This window comes from Corvus kubaryi, unplaced genomic scaffold (genome assembly GCF_017639235.1).
Source record: "Corvus kubaryi isolate FWS band 111438036 unplaced genomic scaffold, C.kubaryi_AGA036_p1.0 37398, whole genome shotgun sequence".
NCBI lineage: Eukaryota > Metazoa > Chordata > Aves > Passeriformes > Corvidae > Corvus > Corvus kubaryi.
The window spans coordinates 45879559-45897275 of NW_024581137.1; the positions used below are offsets into that span (position 1 = coordinate 45879559).

Here is a 17717-nt window from a genome sequence, read left to right on the forward strand (position 1 = left end):
GTTTGCAGGTGACACCAGGCTAAATGATGCAGTTGATACTCAAAGCTCAATAGAGAGAAGGGATCCCCTCCAAAGGGACTTTGGCAGAGTAGAGAGGTGGACCCATGCAAACTTCATGATAAGGCCAAGTGCAGAGTCCTGTGTGTGGGTCATGGCAATCCTAAATGTGGATACAGGCTGGGCAGTGAGTGAATTGAGAGGACTTGGATGTGCTGGTGGATGAAACACAGAGTATGAGCTGACAATGTGCACTTATGGCCCAGAAAGCCAACCAGATCTTGGGCTGCATCCAAAAAAGCGTGGGCAGCGAATCGAGGGATGGGATTCTGCCCCTCTGCTCTGGTGAGACCCCACCTGGAGTGCTGCATCCAGCTCTGGGTTTCCAGCACAAGACAGACATGGACCTCCTTGAACAGATCCCGAGGAGGGCCATGGAGATTATCAGGGGCTGGAGGCCTTCCCTATAAAGACAGATTGACAGGTTTGGGATTGATTAGCCTGGAGAAAAGAAGGCTCTAGGGAGACCTTGCAGTAGCCTTCCAGTACTTAAAGGGGGCCTACAGAAAAGATGGGGAGGGACTCTTTACCAGGCAGCATAGTGAACGGCTTTAAACAGAGAGGATAGACTGAGTTTAGATATTAGGGTGAAATCTTCACTTTGAAGATGGTGAGGCACTGGAACAGGTTGCCCAGAGAAGTTGTGGTGCCCCATCCCAGGAAGTGTTCAAGGCCAAGTTGGATGGGGAGGCTCTGAGCTACCTAATCTAGTGGAAGGTGCCTCTGCCCATGGCAGGGGAGTTAGAATGATTAAAAGATCTTGAAGGTCCCTTCCAACTCAAGCCATTCTATGATTCTATGACATTTCTGTGTTTAAGAAAGGCAATGCTAATTTCAAAAGGAATATACAATTAATAATGTCTGTAGGGAATTGCATTTTTTATAAATATTTGATTATGGCAAGGAATTCAATATGATTTTTTAATGGGGAAAGGATATTTGTTTTTTCATATTGCTATTACATGGAGGGAAGAACCCTACTTTGTTCTGTTTCTCTTTTTACATAAGTATTGGGCTCTTCACAACTGTGTACAACTTGGTTAAACATTCTTGTGCTAAACATTTCTCACACTAAGGAAAGGATTGTGAGTGTCAGACAACTTTCTCTTTCTTTATCCTTATGTCCTGGTTTTTGTTTTCTAAAAGTCAATGAACAGTGCTTTTTTTTTGTTTTTTTTTAATAACTTCTACATTAGTGTTTGAAACAACACTTTTATACGGCTAGGAGCTACTATTTTTTTCCCCATATTTAAACTATTTTAGTAGAGTTAGTATTTCTGGAAACATAGAGAGAAAATGTGTTGAACACTGCTTTTTATTTGTTATGCATATGACATATACTACGCAACAGGCTTTATATTTGTGGAAATCAGTATTAATATTACCTAAGTTTTATCATAGAATTGATCTTTAAGCAAGGAGAGGACCAGGAGTCCTATAAGACAATATTTATTTCATGTTTCTTAGCATGTGTTATGTCTTTCTATTGCCTAACTTAATCTTTTTGTTGTTGTTGTTTTTTCTGTTTAGTTACCATATCTCAAGGTGGTACAATTCAGACTGTGACAAATTCAGGAGCTCCTCAGCCAGGTGCTACCATTGTGCAATATGCAGCACAGTCATCTGATGGCACACAACAGTTTTTTGTTCCTGGAAGCCAAGTTGTTGTTCAAGGTATATTTTATTAGTCTACTCCATTTTACTTTTTTCATATTAAACAATTTTTCTTAAAAGGTTTTTTATTTTGTGTTGACATTATTGCATTATTAGGTAAAATGCGCATAGCAAGATGAAAGACGTTCTTAGGAGGGGATTCAGGTTCTCTGCTTAGTAAGGCAGCTACTATGTTTGGTTAAAATGAATGAAATAGCAGTATAACATCACTTTCTGCTTTGGAGTCTCTTGTCCAGATTTTGAGAGATATGTTAAATTGGAATAAAGGTGCTCTTACAGATTGGTGAGATACTGAAGGTGCACTGCATTTAATATATGAAACTAATTTGTTTTTTTCAGCAGTTAATGTTAATAAAACACAAATTCTGAAGATTTTTGGCTATGTTGAGGGCAGAATTTCCTTGCAACTTATGGCTCTTGCAGTTACTAGAAAGCAGATCCTTTACTGAGGCTAGTTCTCTCACAGGGGAACACTTTGATGGTCCTATAAAATGCACACATGAATTGAACTGTGAATAGTGAATTCTTGAGCCTTACTGTAGTTTATGCAGGATTATTTTTCTTTCCACTGTTCCCAGCCTTTTGGTAATGCTGAGGATGTTGGAGAACCAAAGGTGTCTTGGATTCTTATCTATATCAGGGCATTTGGGTTATGTGATGAAAATCTTTGAAAATGGGTATGGAGACACTAAATTAATAGCTATGGAGGATATACAGAATTTAAAAAAATAATTATTTTATTGACACAGAGAAGTAGGGAGGGAGGGCTGTATGAATACTTTAGTAAGCCAAAAGAGCTATCTGAAATAAGCCATGAGAAGAGCTAGGAAGGATTTAGGTATGTATCGATAGAGTGGATGAGAGTCATCAAATAAATGCTGAAATATATTGTCATCACAAGACTTTCCAGAAGCATTTCAAGGAAATTTTAAGACTATTAGATGAAAAAACCTTAGCCAAATATTAGTTTTTATTGTTCAGAGAGTATTGTTACAACTTCCCTAAATGTTATTATGAATACATTCTTAACAAAGCCTTAAGACCCAAATTTGGCTGTCCCCAAACCAGTTTCCCACTCTGGTACTACAAGTTTTTCTGAGTATGAGTCTAATATGTTTTCTACGCGTGTGCCTATACATCCCTTAAATCAGAGGCTGCCTCCATCTCTCCAGGTTGACTGTGGTATTTTATAGGTCTTGCTTTGATTCTTTGGAGCTTTGGGGTCAGGAGCAGAAAGAATAACTCCTCAGCTGCTTCCTAAAACTTTCCAAGTCTGTGAAGAAGCAGAGCATTTGAGGATTTTACCTGGCAGCACTTCAGTCCTTGGAAATTCCATTTGGCTGACTTTCCTTTACAGACTCTCCATTACAGAACTGTTCTCTGACAGGGCTACTCAGTCTCAGCAATGGGCTCCACAAGATGGAATTGCCCATTAAGTGTCGTGCCTGTGATGGAAACTTTCAAAATGGATTCAGAGACAGCTACTGAATAGCTTCTATATCATGTTTCTGGAAGCATCTATATACTTTTAATTAAATTGATTTGTTCTCTGTCCACGCTCAGAGAAATTTATTTCCTGGAATTCTCTGTTCCTTTGGTTCAAAGTCCAGTGCTTAATGAGCCCTCATAGCTGTTAACACTGAAGAAAAATGCTACCTAACGTATACAGGGAGAAGTACAAAGCAAACAGTAAGCAAGCATGAACTTGGAGATGATGGGAAGATAAAAGGCTTCAACTTACTCTACATGCTATTGATACTGGAAAATCTTCTAAAAAACCAAAAAAAACCTCTTTGAGGTGTATAAAAATAGTGTGAAAGCACTTGAAGATGTTTACAGTAATAAAATTGTATGTAGTCAGCAAACGTGAGTTAATCAGGATGGAGTGAGACAGTGGAATTAGTTGAATATACAAGTGTCTGAAATGTCCTTACTACAGGTCATCTTGCCTGTGCTAAAAAGTTTGTAGGAATATAGGTTATGAAGATTTATCATTTAAGTACATTTTGTAGTTGACTGAACACCTAATATTGTGATAGCACAGATAATAATAGAAAAAATAGTCTGCTTACTAATCTTACCACTTACATATATTTTTATAATGATTTTGGGTAGGCTGCATATGATTTTTTTTCTTAATCATAGAAGAAAAGACTATAATAAATACCTGGAAAAAGAAAAGATCTGTTTCAGATTCTGTTTCAGAATCTTTCAGATAGCATATGTATTGATACTTTTTTCTAAAGTATTTGTTGATGAATCTCATGTAATAATAGATAAGATCACATAAACCATGTGCTTGATATTTCTTGATAACCTGTGGTGCGGAAAAATATTAGGATAAAAGTGCCAAAGGTGTTGGTCCAATTGAGTGTCATTGCATTTGCTACAAATTTACATTTGTAGGTGAAATAAGAGGCAGTTCTAGTGTCTGGACAGTTTCCAAATACATTAAGGGTTAAGGATTGTTTTGCTAGCTGAAGAAGGAAGTGTTTGACTATTAGTGAAAATGAGTGTAGAAAAGTTACATAAAAAATCATTGTGTTGGGGTCTATTACATGTGAAATGTGTGTTTTCATTACATTGTTAGTGATATTTGAAATCTGTGGCTTGAATTTCTTGTGCTTTAGTTCTGATCTTCTGTATGTATGATCCTGAAGTGGTCCTGTGATCACAGAACACTCCTTTTGCATTGATGCTTCCACGGCTGCCATCCAGCACAGTTTCACAGTTGATGAATTACCAGTCTGAATTTGTTTATTACAGACGGAGGACCTTAGAAGTTTGCTGTGCCCTGCGTACAGACCAGTGCTTGGACTCCTGGTCTGAAAGTAATTTCATTTAAATTGATGTAAATAAGGAGCAACTCTCTTAGAGCTGAGTTGTTTATTTTAATTTATATTTTAAAACTAAGTCAACCAGATCTCTTGGACATATTTTCAAAAAGGAGGGAAGGGGGAAGAGGTTGCCCTTACCCAGAGTTACTGTTCTGCCTGTTACAGCTTCTGAAATCACTAGCGTTAGGCTGACTTACTTTGTTGGAGTATTTCTTAATAATTTCTGAAGCTTTTAACTGAAATTAAATGAGTGGGTTGTGGGTTTCCCTGCAAAGCAAGGAGCTCTAGCCTTTCATTTACCTATTTGTTACAGCTTATTAAGTTTTCCTGTCTTGCATGTCTGTCCAACAGAGTTCTCTGCCTTTTAGTGGAACTGTTCCAATGAAAACAGCTGCATGTTTAAAATTACCTTATTTTCTATCCAATCATGACTTTATAATTTGGATTCATTCATGAATGCTAGAGCCACATTTTAATTTCTGTCAGTCAGTGCTGTGAATTTTCAGGTCTTTCTTAACAGCTTGCTTTGTGGTGAGTGCTTTCTGTAGCTTTATGAATAATTCAGGAAAAAAGAACAAAGCTAGGATTATAGCAATATGGAAGAGGGAAAAAAAAGCAGGTTTACTGCAAAAGGAATTCTTTGGGCTGCAGTTTCAGTGAGCTGTTCCAGCGATGGAGCATATTAATGACAGTGGTAAGCAAGTGATGTCATTGTGATGTCAGTGCTCTTGCTTGTAATCCTGCACATGCTTGGTAGTTTGGAACAGTTCATGCTGTGCTCTGGTAGAGGAACAGCAGAATCGTGTGTGCAGAAGTTGATCATGGCTGTTACAGGAGATGAAACAGGTAAAAATTTTGTTAGCCTTTGACATAGTATTTTTGTATGTCTGTGCAGTGTTTAGTTAATATTTGTGACATTTTCTTTTGAACCTGTTGCTGTAATTCTTTCATCTCTCTAAAGTCATACAGATAGCTCCTAATTCTATCTACTTAGTGTAGGATTCCAGGGCAATTTTAACAGTTTCATTTGGGGGAAAAAACAAAAAGTCACTGTTAATGCATGAGTTCTTGCACAGATTGATTCAGATAACGAATCTTTATTATTTGATGCAGGATTTTTCTGAAAACAATCCACCACTCTACTTTTGCATTTCTCTTTATTGTGGTGATAGTTCATATATGTTACTATGTTTATAATTGCTTTTTGTTTTGTAAAAATGACAGCTGGCTTTGTTACTAAGCAATAAACACTACAAATTTGATAGCCATGGGCTTAAGCCCAGCTGTACAGGAATTGTTTCAGCAGTGCAAATCAACCCTATGCTTCCATTATTAAAAAAACACTGAATGGAAACAAATTTGAGGGCAATAATTGAAGTATTGTTACGCCTGCTTGTTTTGTCCTCCTCTGTTAAAATGGTCTGTTCCTCAGCTAATTGAGTTCAAAAGGCTGACGTCATTAGATTTCCTGGAATCGTGTTGCAGTAGGGAACTGGAAAAGTTAAACTCCAAACAAGATACACATTGACGTCAGCTCCAAGTCATGCTGCGATTTAGTCAGTTCCTTTCTGCCTCGTCAATTGCCTCCGGCAGCTCGGTAACAGTAACTACTTCCCTGCCGGCTCCTGCGTGCTGCTGCTCAGAGCGGGCACACGTTGTTTCATTAATTCAAAGCTAAATATCTTCTCCAGGTCGGTGCTTTTAATGCTCAAAGAGATCATAAGTCATGCCTTGTGTAGCCAGTTCAGTGGTGAAGTTAAAAACCTTTTGATAATCAAGTCCCACCATTATGACTCACAGAGGGGGAGAACAGGCATCCAAATACATTGGGCATTTTTTTCTCCTGGATAGTCACTGAAAGAGCTCGAGTGCAGGGATGCTCTCTAGTGTTCAGCAAGTTACTTCTTCCAAGAGGTGGTTGCTTTATAAATTTATTTTTTTAAAAACGCAGTTTGTTTTTTTTTCACTAGTTGGTTTTTTTGGCTTCCTGTTAATAATTTTCTTTTTGTGAATCTCAACTGAAAGCTTCAGGTCTTCAGTGACTTTTTACTCCCTTGCATTTTATGGAGTTAAAAAAAAAAATTACCTGGGGCGGTGTGTTAGGGAAAGGTACCACCTCCAGGTTTGTTGCTTTGTTAACGGTCTCAGTTCTACTTCTGGTACCTTAGGAATTACATTAAACCTTTGTGAAGTGTCACTAGAAACGGCCACAGAAGTTTGTCAGTCTGGATGAGGTGTGTGTGACATTTGTCTCAGATGCTGAAATGGAAGGTATGCTTCACTGTAATATAGACACATAACTAGGCTTAAGATAACTTTGAAAAAAAAAAAGTTTATCCCACTCTGTTTAAAGCCTGTTTTGTCTTTCCAAAGGTATTTTTCTGGGGAAATCAGTTACATTGTAATTTCTTGAGATAATGTACGAAACATTTTTCAGTCTGAAATATTTTTTTGCAATGCTGTGTCATAAAACATACATTACTGCACACCTAAAAGATACTTTGTCAATGCTATGCTATGCATTTTTCTTGTTTTTAAACAGTGGTGTCTGAATTTGCAGGGTCTGTACCACCGGAATGGTTATTTATCTGTGTTCCTGTGCTGGCAGGTTTATGAGTGAGACAACTGTCAGGCAGAGACTGCCACTACTGGGATCTGCTCAGATTAGAATACTTACCAGTGGTGTTTGCTGATCCCAGCTGAGATAGGGACTTGCTTTTGTTAAGTCTTGCTGCAGGTACATGATCACACTGAGTCCTCTTCACAAAAGCTGCAGTAAGTCCTGTTTGCTGCCATCTGAGTATAAATCAGACACAGACAACAAAGTAGTCAGTCTTGCCAGGCTGAGGTGATCTGGACTGTGGAGCTTTCCCTGTGACTTGATCTACAAAATGGTTTGCTTGGATTTCTAGTTCTTTGTATCTAAGGCAACCTAAGATAACATCTCTTTAATACCTAGTGATGAGAGAGAAAAAGGTAGTTCTTACCATAGTCTATAAGATGTATGTAATGTGGCCAGCATAAAGTTGAGCCTGAAGAGTTCCTAAAATTCCATTTTTATAAATAGTGAGCTGCAGTATCATTCCATTGACATGACTGGGACTGCTAAGAAATGTGGAGAATTTAGAGGGTTAAGCAATTGCCCTGTAGATGTACAAGATGACCAAGCCCTGTGTTCATGGCAGCTGCCTGTCAGTGCTCACAGGGCTGTTCTGGGCTGATTTCTCCCTCCCTCCCACATCCCCAGGGGATTATCCAGGTCAGTTCACTGGTCCAGTTCATCTTGTAATTCCACAAACACTTTTACCCGCAGGACTGCGAGAGGGGGGAGGTGCACAGGGTTTAAGCTGATAATGATTTCAGGACATGGCTGTGGAATTGTAGTCTAAACACAACTCGATTCTATTTTTTTGTTTTGAATTAGTGAAGCACTTGCATTAATATTGTAAGAATAGTATATTTTTATTAAGTTCAATTTTTCCCTCTATAGTTAACTGATGTTTCTTAACTGCTCAACCTGCCAGCCTCCTCAAGATGTTTTTGTCTACATTTTATTTTTCCCAGTTGTCCTACTTTCTGCTGGGATAGAGTTAATTTTCTTCCTATTAGCTGGTACAGTGCTGTGTTTTGGATTTAGGGTGAGAGATGTTGATAGTACACTCGTGGTTTAGTTGTTGCTCATAAGTATTTGCACTAAGTCAAGGACTTTCCAGCTTCTCATGCTCTGCCAGTGAGTTAGGGTGGGGATGCACACAATTTGCAAGGGATCATAGCCAGAGCAGCTGACCCCAGATAGCCAGAGGGATATTCCATACCATAAGGCATCATGCTCAGCATATAAACGGTAGGGAAAGCTGGCCTGGGGACTGCTGCTCAGGAACAAGCTGGGCATCAGTTGGTGAATGGTGAACAATTGTTTTTAACTTGCATCAGTTGTTTTTCTTGGGTTTATTTCTCTTTCTTTTTGTTATTTTCCTTTTCATTATATTTATTATTTTATTTTATTTCCATTATCAAACTGTTCTCATTTCAGCCTATGAGTTTTCTTACCTCATCCTACTGGGGAGGGGTGTGGGTGGAGTGAGCAAGTGGCTAAGTGGCGCTTAGTTGCAGGCTGGGGTTAAACTGTGACACATGTTTTTCCATTATTTGAATAATGCTTTAAAGAATTAAAGTATAAACTAAGTATAATATAATAGCCTCTGAAACATCAGCTATATTCAGTTGCTTTAATGACAAAATTTGAAGTTTTGTTATATCATAATATAAAATATTCATGGAAAGGAATAGGTAAATACTTGCTTAGAATTTAAAGAGGAATATATTTTTTGTTTGCTTTTGTTTTCTGTCAGACAAGACACAAATACTTAGGACTTCCCCAGTGCTTTTAAGTTGAGGTACATCATGTAGAGACAAATATGTCCAAAACAAAGAAATGATGTGAAACTGTCAGAAAGGTGTTGGTTTCAAGTCACATCAGCTCGACATTTAGCTTGGGGAGAGCACAAAACTGCTAAGCTCAGGAGCTGAATTTGAACTTTTGCCCTCTGATTTACTGTGTGGCTACACCCCTTCCTGTGCAACCGCTGCTGCCTCCTCTTGCCTGTTAATGCTGCAGCATCCTATGTGTGGTCCTCTTGCCCAGGGAACAAATGCCTTTACATCCTGAGCACTTACCTGTTCCTTTTTGCTGTAGCAACAGCAGCTCTCACTGGTTATCCAAGGGTTGCCAAACTGCTGTTGTAAGAGGAGGAGAGGCTGTAAAGCTGGTACTGTTGCTATCACAAGGAAGGAGGAGAAAGTTGTCTTCTGAAGCAAATTGAGTCCTGTACAGGGAGAACAGGGTAGCATATAAACCTCAGTGGCTGCAACAGCAGGACCCTCTTTTTGTGGGATTGTGCAAACAGGAAGTAAGTGTGAATGCTTGAACTGTTCCTCAGACAGCTTTCCACATGTCGTCTGAAGAGAGCCATGTGGAAACTTTCAGTCTGGCTGGCTAGTGGGGCCACATGCTAGAGCAATTCAGATATTTTACAGTGTGGAAATAAATGCTATTAAGATAAAAAGTGTAGTTGTGCCATTATAGACCTGTGAAATAATTTATGTATCTGGGATCCTGAGTAAATAATTTTCAGAAATCTGTTATTTTCAGATATACCTCTTTTTTGCCATAAATTTCAAAATATGTTTCTTTCATACAGCTGCCACTGGAGACATGCCAGCTTACCAGATTCGAACTCCCACTACTACCTTACCTCAGGGAGTGGTTATGGCAGCCTCGCCAGGGACTTTGCATAGCCCCCAGCAAATGGCAGAAGAGGCAACACGCAAGAGAGAGCTGAGACTTTTGAAAAATAGGTAAGACTATATAATAATTCATAGCCAGTGTTGCAAACCACCACCCCCCCAACCCCCCTGAACATTATAATGAAGTTTTCTTCTTAAGGTCATGAGCACTGCCTGTAACTGATGAAGGGAAGGCAGGGTATTCTTTATCAGTCATCCCATGTCCTGCTAGTATAGAGTATTGGTCGTTAGCTCTGAAAGGTTAGAGTTGACCTTATACCCATGGATTTTTAGTTTGAAAATATTAGGGTAATTCAGAAATCAGTATCAGACAATTTTTGTGATGCTCTAGAGTTATACTTTTTGTTGAATTTTAATTCCCCTCCTCTCCCATTACTGACAGTAAAATGACCAGAAGGGGCTTTTTCATTTTAAAACATCCTAGCAAAGAATTGGTTAGGAAAATAGCTGAGAATCTCATTAGCAGCTGTCCATTAATGATGCTGTGAAGAGGACTTATTCAAAGATGGAATGATAATTATAGACTTTCCTAAGTACTTGACTACTGGGATGAGATACTTTGCAGTGCCCCTGTCATTTTGTGAGGCATATTGTGTGAAGTTGCTGTATAGTTTTTAATTAGTTGTCATGGACTTGACTGAATGTTGTAAATGTCAGTCTTTCTCTGTACATTCTTCTTGCTATTCTTAGGGCAGTCTGTATTTTTCAAATGTGTAGCCACCTCTATCATTGGCAGATTAATTGTAGAAATAGTCTGCTCTGCAGATCTCTAATACACTGCTTAACCGCTTGTCTTATGATTGAATTAATGGTATTGCTTTGCTCTCATGCCTGTCCTTTATCTTAAATTACTCATGAGGATCACTGCATTGTTGTGCCTCCCTTTTGTTTCTTCTCCAGTTTTAAAACTAGTGCTTATGATATAGCTCATAATTTGCTGGAATGTTAGCTTCTCACAGTTTGACAGTTTATCATGTTCCAAGGTACTAAAGGAGGACTCCCAGTACTCCTAATATTTCTTCTGGAATTGAATGCTCGTTTAGTCACATACTTCTGAAAACACTACCCAAAGTGTTTAGCTCCAATATAAGAGACTTTTGAGCAGAACTACGAGGATGGCTTCAGGCTATTATTTGCTAGCAACAAAAAACACAGACTTGTGTGGCTGAAATGTGCTCGGGCAGCCAGTTCTAAAATGCTAATAAATTGTATTTGTTTGGACTTAAAATGTACTGTACATTGTTACAATGTGCTGTAAATTTCTATCTTAATGTATGCTTGGCACCTAGTTTTTTATCTGAAGAGAGTAGTGTTTGTGTTTCTGAAAGTATATTCTCTGGGTTTGGTTTTAAGATTTTGATGGCAGAAAACAATGCTCCCAATAAACACACAAAATAACTGGAAGAAGAAATGCTGCTTTCCCTCCTAATGTTTAGTACAATTCAAGTCAATAACACTATCATTTACTCTCTGTTTTTCTCAGTTCTTCTGTGTATTGGTTCCATCTTTGTATTTGGTGATGCTGAATGTGTTTCAAGTTCTAGTTATTTTGGATTATATTTTAACTATGTTACTGCTTTTGGCTGTTATCTGATGCTCTGTTTGTGCAATCCAGCAGTTGGTGTGGTTGTTGTTCTTATTGTGGAACCACAGGGATTGTAGGCAATTGCATTTATCCAGTCTTTGCCATATTGTGGCTGTTCCTGTAGTCATTTGCCTTGTATTGGTTCCAGGGAAGCTGCCAGAGAATGTCGCAGAAAGAAGAAAGAATATGTCAAATGTCTTGAAAATCGTGTGGCTGTGCTTGAAAACCAAAACAAGACTCTCATTGAGGAACTCAAGGCCCTCAAAGATCTTTATTGTCATAAAGCAGAATAACTGTCTTTCATTTGGACCTCCTTTATTATGAACTTTAATCAAGGCATGAGAGGAAGCAATTCTACAGATTGCCATATGAACTTGAGAAAGAGACACTTGAGGCCCTTGTGGAACCCAGTTTTGCTTAGTGTTTTCAGACTGATTTGGGAGATATTCCAAAATTTGGAATTCTGTCATAGTCTCCATACTCTGCTGAGCTTTCTAATGGCATGCAAATGGCTTTTTTGTTTGCACTTTTTACTTCTGCTTTTTGCAGGGAAGCTGCTAAAGAATGTCGACGTCGGAAGAAAGAATACATAAAATGTCTGGAGAGTCGTGTTGCAGTGCTAGAAGTTCAGAACAAGAAACTTATACAGGAGCTTGAAACCCTAAAAGACATTTGCTCTTCCAAAACAGATTAGTAAAAATATTTATTATACTGTGAACTAAGATATGTCCAGTTGCTTTGTAAGACAATACATAGCCAACATGGCTTACGGCTTTCTCTTTGTGTCATTTATAATATATTCCTACTCCTAACATTCCTGAATGCTTTCCTGCTTTTTGTCAATTCATAGCTCTAATTTCAGGTTTTTCATGCACCATCCCTCTGTCTCCCAAGGAGCCAAATGTTAAAAAATATAACAAAGTAAAAAAGCGCATAGTTTCTAAGAGCTGTTTCTTTGCCATATATTTACATACTACTTTTTACATGTTACTGAGTGTCCTGCACATTCAAAATATTTTGCAATTGTTTTAGATGAATCATAAAGATAATGCATCCAGTAATACAAGAAAATCAAACAACCCAAGGTATCTCAGGAAAGAGTTTATAAAAGAATGTTATGATTATATGTATGTACTAGCATACTAGTCTACAGATGATTTTATGGCATATTTTTATATTAGTTGCTTTGTGGAAAAAAGTATTGTATTGCTGTCACTGAGTGCCATGGTTAAAGATAGTTTTTAATAGAACCATGTTGTTTAACCTGTGTAGTGTCTGATTTCCTTTTAAAACCTGGTCGAGATGCTTTAAAATCCATGAGTATCTGAAGAAAGACAAAGGGAAAAAGCACACGTAAGCTCATGACATGATGCTAAGTATATTGTAAATACCTGTAAGAAGCTCTCTGTTATATGGCTGCTATTATCTTATTCATTGGAGGTCTATATATCAAAATTTAAATTTTCATCCTGAATACTTAATATTCTAGATCCTGTACACCTGTGGACAGTTGCCTGTAGTGAAGATTGATGGTGCAGTTCTTTCCACAATTTCAGCAAACTACAGAGTGGTGGTCAAGGTGTCCTAAAGAAGGAAACTTTCCAATAAACAGTAACTATTTGCTGATTCACTGGGTTCTGGAGTAGACTGTAGATGAGAGCTGAAGATTTTTAAAATAAACCCATGTTTAAATCAGATTACAGCTCTTGTAAATGCAGTATGTGCCAACTTTCCGTTGTGCTTTGAAAAAACTAGTGTATATGGAAAGTTGCTTCTGGGTACTTTTTAAATTCAGGAGTGATCTAATTGTTTGGCCAGTACAGTCTATGAGCAGAGTGTTGGGGAGCTTTGCACTGCATAAGAGCACCACTGCCTTACTGATGTGGTAGGAAGAAAGGCCTGGTTCCTACTTAAATGGCTTTACTGAGGGGGGGGTGTGTGTGTGGAAGGGGAGGAGGGATGGAATCATACTGAAGTCATTGAGACTTCCTAATTTAATGTAAACTGAATTTGTATTTAACCCTCTTCACTCTGACCCTGTTGGGGGGGTTGGTTTATGTATATATTTTTTTCTTTTTTCCTAAATTACTTGAAATATACAGGATAATTTTCTTGAATATTTTGAAAATCCCACTAGGTACCTAAGTGAAACCATTTATAAAAAGAGATACTCTCTCTCACTTCCTGCAGCCACATCAGTTGATTTAAGGAGGAAACAAGATGCCTTCTGGCCTCCAAGGCTCTGCTGCAGGTTTGGAACAAAAGTAGAGCAAACACTGAAATATGTTCTTCACTGTGAAAATACATCTGAAGTGCTAAGGTCAGCAGAAGTCAAAGGTTCTGTTCAGGTTGGACAGGATGAATGCAGTCTGCAGGTCCATGTTGCAGCCTCTGTAGTGCAACAAGTAAGTTGCTTGTTGTGGCTCTGTCACTGAAGTCTCTTTTGTGTTACAGGTAGGCATTGCTCCTGACTCGCAAGGGATTTGGAAACTTAAAAAGAAACTTGTGTGTGTGTGGTAGATACCTCTCCAGTAGAAAGTCCTCTTTATCTTCACAATAGTAAATTGTACTAGCTGTAGTTAGAAATTTGATAGGAGGAATCCTTGTCTATCCCACGTGTGTGTAGTTTGTACTCATTTCTTTACTAGTAGAATCATAGAATGGTTTGGGTTGGAAGGAATCTTAAAGATCATCTAGTTCCAAACGCCCGTGCCATGGGCAGGGATGCCACCTGCTATTGAACCATATTGCTTAGAGCTCCATCCAGGCTGGCCTTGAATGCTTCCAGAGATGGGGCAACCACATCTTCACTGAGCAATTTGTTGGGTGCTAACTGCTGAGTAAAGAATTTATTCCTACTATCTAGTGTGAATCTCTTCTCTTTTCTTTATAACCATTGCCCCTTGTCCTGTCATTGTTTACCTATGTAAAAAGTTCTCTTCTTCTTTCCTGTAAGCCCTCCTGTAAGTAGTGAAAGGCTCAATGAGGTCTCCCTGGAGTTGTCTTTCCTCCAGGATGAGCAAGCCCAGCCATCTCAGGCTGTTTCCATAGGAGAGGTGCTTCTGCCCTGTGATTACGTTTGTGGCTCTCCACCAAATCTGCTCTAACAGGTCCATGGCTTGCCTGTGCTGGGGGCCCCAGAGCTGGATGCAGCACTGCAGGTGGGGCCTTACCAGAGCAGAGTAGAGGGGCAGAATCCTCTACCTCACCTTGCTGCCCACCCTGCTTTGGATGCAGCCCAGGATGCACTTGGCCTTTGGGGCAGCAAACGCACACTGAAGCAGAGTGATGGATGTGGTACAGGAAAAAGGCCTTCTCGACCCAGTAGTATTCTTAACATAGAAATATCAAGTGAATCTGAGTTGGTTTATTACAAGAGATTTTGAGCACTGCCCAAGCTTTGATTTGTTAGAGCCAAGAATTTTGTTTTTTCATTATCACGAAAAAAGGCCAAAATAATTGTGTTTTTTTCCTTCCTGTTAGAAAACTGCATTTCTTTGGTACGAAACTCCTTTCTTGCTGAAACCACACAACTGCAAATTTCTTTTAAGATAGATATATAGAGGACTGGCCTTTAAGGGAAAGTGTACAGGACTGCATGGATTTTTAAATTTTTTTTCGAAATAGATTTTCATGTAGCTCAGGTAAAATAGTCTCTTGTAAAATGTCTTCAGCTTCCTAGAGTTGTGGGCGATGAGGAATGTAATAGTCAGCTTCCTCTTAAGGTACAGCTTTGAGTCATAGCTGTTTCCTTCTTAAGCAGATGTGAGAAGAGAAATCTCTATAGACTATTCAGACTGATCTCTCTTGGCTCTCTAAAACAACCCCAGCTGTTTTGGCCAGTGAAAAAAGGGATTAAAATAAGTGTATTGTGTGAGTACGTGTGGATTTAGTTTCTTTGGGAGGACTTTTTGGTTGTTATTCCCATAGATTTTGCTGTTTGCAGGAATAATTACAGATTTATTTTTTGGCTGCACTGATACAGTCCTGAGGAGTGTAAGTTTTCTCCTGCTTGGTTTTCTTTCTGCTCTTATCAAACGTAATTACTGATCTATACTGGTACCCTGCAGACATCAGTGTAATAGCTAATTTCAGTGTGATCTTTTTCTGAATGAAGTATCACTTCAAAGAAAACAAAGGGGTCTGCTCAGCTTCTGGTTTGGATTGACTCATTTTGCACAGAGTTTTTTCCTGTTTCATCCCCTTGGTGTTTAGTCTGTGGGTGTGTACATGGCAAGACTGCAGTGAGTGCTGAGCTGTTAAGCAGTTGACAGAAGTAACTGCCTTTTGGTTGACAGCCTTTCTGTATAAAATATTGTCATGTGGGGAGGGATTTTTTTTTTAAGGCACTCTGAGGCTCTTCTGGATAACAATAACAGTGATCTCATTATTCCAGCAGAAGTTTATAGTATTTGTTTAATTTACTAACTGCAGAAAATTATTTAGGTAAATTCTAGACCAATTTGATAGTCTCTCATGGCAACTGGAAAAGGCAGGTAGCAAAAATCAATTTATTCTTCTTTGTCTAATGAATCTTTAGTCTATTTTCTCAGGTTCCTGTTTATTCCTAATTCGGAGTTAGAACTTCCTTCTTGCAACAGGCTTGTTCAACACAGTATGAAGCAGAAACTGTGTATATGCACAGTCTAGAGAGAGAGTAGTGTGAGAGTTCAGTGCTGCGTGTAGACTAAGGAAAAAAATAACTTCATTGTGTTCTGTGTGACTTAAATGGAAAAAACAGTGAAGGAAGTGTCTTTGTTATGGTAACTGCTGAGCTTTTTCCTCTCCTTTAATAGCCTGTATCAGTGGGATCAGGTGTGATTAATACATCTTGTGAATGGAATTATGGCTATAAAAATGTCACAATTCAGAAATCTAGTTATCTAGCCAAGTCATTGTTTGTGTTTTGTGGCTTCAAATATATGATTCCCAAACATCCTTGAATGAGGCTTTTAATATTCTCATTTTCATGATTCTCCCCTCCCCACCATTCCCAATGTAGTTGTGCTCACACCAGGTAAAAGCTGATGCAGAGTTGTTCAGTAAGCCCAGTCTGGACCAAAGGGTTGTTTTTTCTAAAAGAGTTTTCTTAAAAAAAAATTTTTTCCCCATAAGCAAAGTATTTATCACATTTCTAGCTTTCATTAATTCTTACAGAAGTGAGAGAACTGCAAACACATTTTTGAGTTTAATGCATAAGGAGGTGTTTTCTTGATGAAGTTGATTTTGAGGAACTAGATTCTCCAAGATCCTGGTTGTGTGAACTAAAAGCTTTCTGAAGTTTGTCAGCTGCCATACAAACAAGAAAATGCTTAAATCCTTGACACCCCTGCATTTTTACCAGTGAAGTTGTCAGTTACTTCAAAGGTCCAGACATGGGCCTGGAACTGCAGCTTTCATGACAGAAGTGAGCAGCCTAAATCTGTTGAGATCTTCAAAGTAGACATGTTCTTTTTCTCTCATTTGAGGACTGATCTAATTAGCTTTTCTGAAGTGTGTCTACTGGAAATGGTTGTAACATGAAATACAGCCACAGAAAAACAGGAAAAGTCAGGATAGACTGAACAAAGTGTTTGAAAGCAGTGCTGATACAGAGTGTAACACAAACAAGCAGGTATGGCAAGTTTGCATGTGGGACTGTTTTTTTTTAATTTCTGTATTTTTTGTGCAAGAACCCCATTGGTCTATGCAGGGATCAGAGCTCTGCAGTGTTGAGCACAGGATGAGAAGTGTTAACATTTCAAAATTGGTTCCATTTTCTTTTGTTGTATCTTGTGTAAATTGTCACCTATAGCTCCCTCCTTCATGCTATCAGACCTGTTTCATACATTCTTTGTTCTTTTTCATTGATGATTTTAATTTTCCTGAAACACTAATATTGTTTCCTGTGCAATGACAGTTAGTTGCTCATGTTTGTATCAGATTTCTTCTAGTATGTTTTGAACCTGGTGGTCAACAACAATTAAAGTCCATAGATGTGTCAAAGATCTCTCAAAAGTTCATGAAAATAGGTAGTTAGCAATAAAGGCATGGACTTACTAAAGGAGGAGTTGGAATGTAAGTTTTTTTAGATTCAAGAAAACTTACTGGGAATTCTCTTCTATTAGATTCCAGAGAATTAATTCACTGCATGCCCGTGAACCACAGAAAATGAGGTTTTGTTCCTGACAGATATTTGTATTTTTGGAGGATGTTCGAATTTCTATAGATTATACCATATTTGTTTAAAAGGACAATGTATTCATAGACAAAATGTA

General features: G+C 38.4%; 1 protein-coding gene across 9 annotated transcripts in view; it reads left to right on the forward strand.

The window, feature by feature from the left end:
- Positions 1–12723, forward strand: part of CREM (cAMP responsive element modulator) — a 35732-nt gene extending 23009 nt beyond the window's left edge. For 5 of the 9 annotated variants that reach the window (XM_042042909.1, XM_042042910.1, XM_042042906.1 and 2 more), the window contains 3 exons: positions 1588–1731; positions 9770–9926; positions 11609–12723. In XM_042042909.1, coding sequence (XP_041898843.1) covers positions 1588–1731; positions 9770–9926; positions 11609–11753 — 446 coding nt within the window. In that variant the 3' untranslated portion in view covers positions 11754–12723. Of the gene's footprint in view, positions 1–1587; positions 1732–5290; positions 5415–9769; positions 9927–11608 lie in introns of those variants that run through there. The other 4 variants (XM_042042908.1, XM_042042912.1, XM_042042914.1 and 1 more) reach the window with 3 other exon arrangements.
- Positions 12724–17717: the final 4994 nt, after the last annotated feature.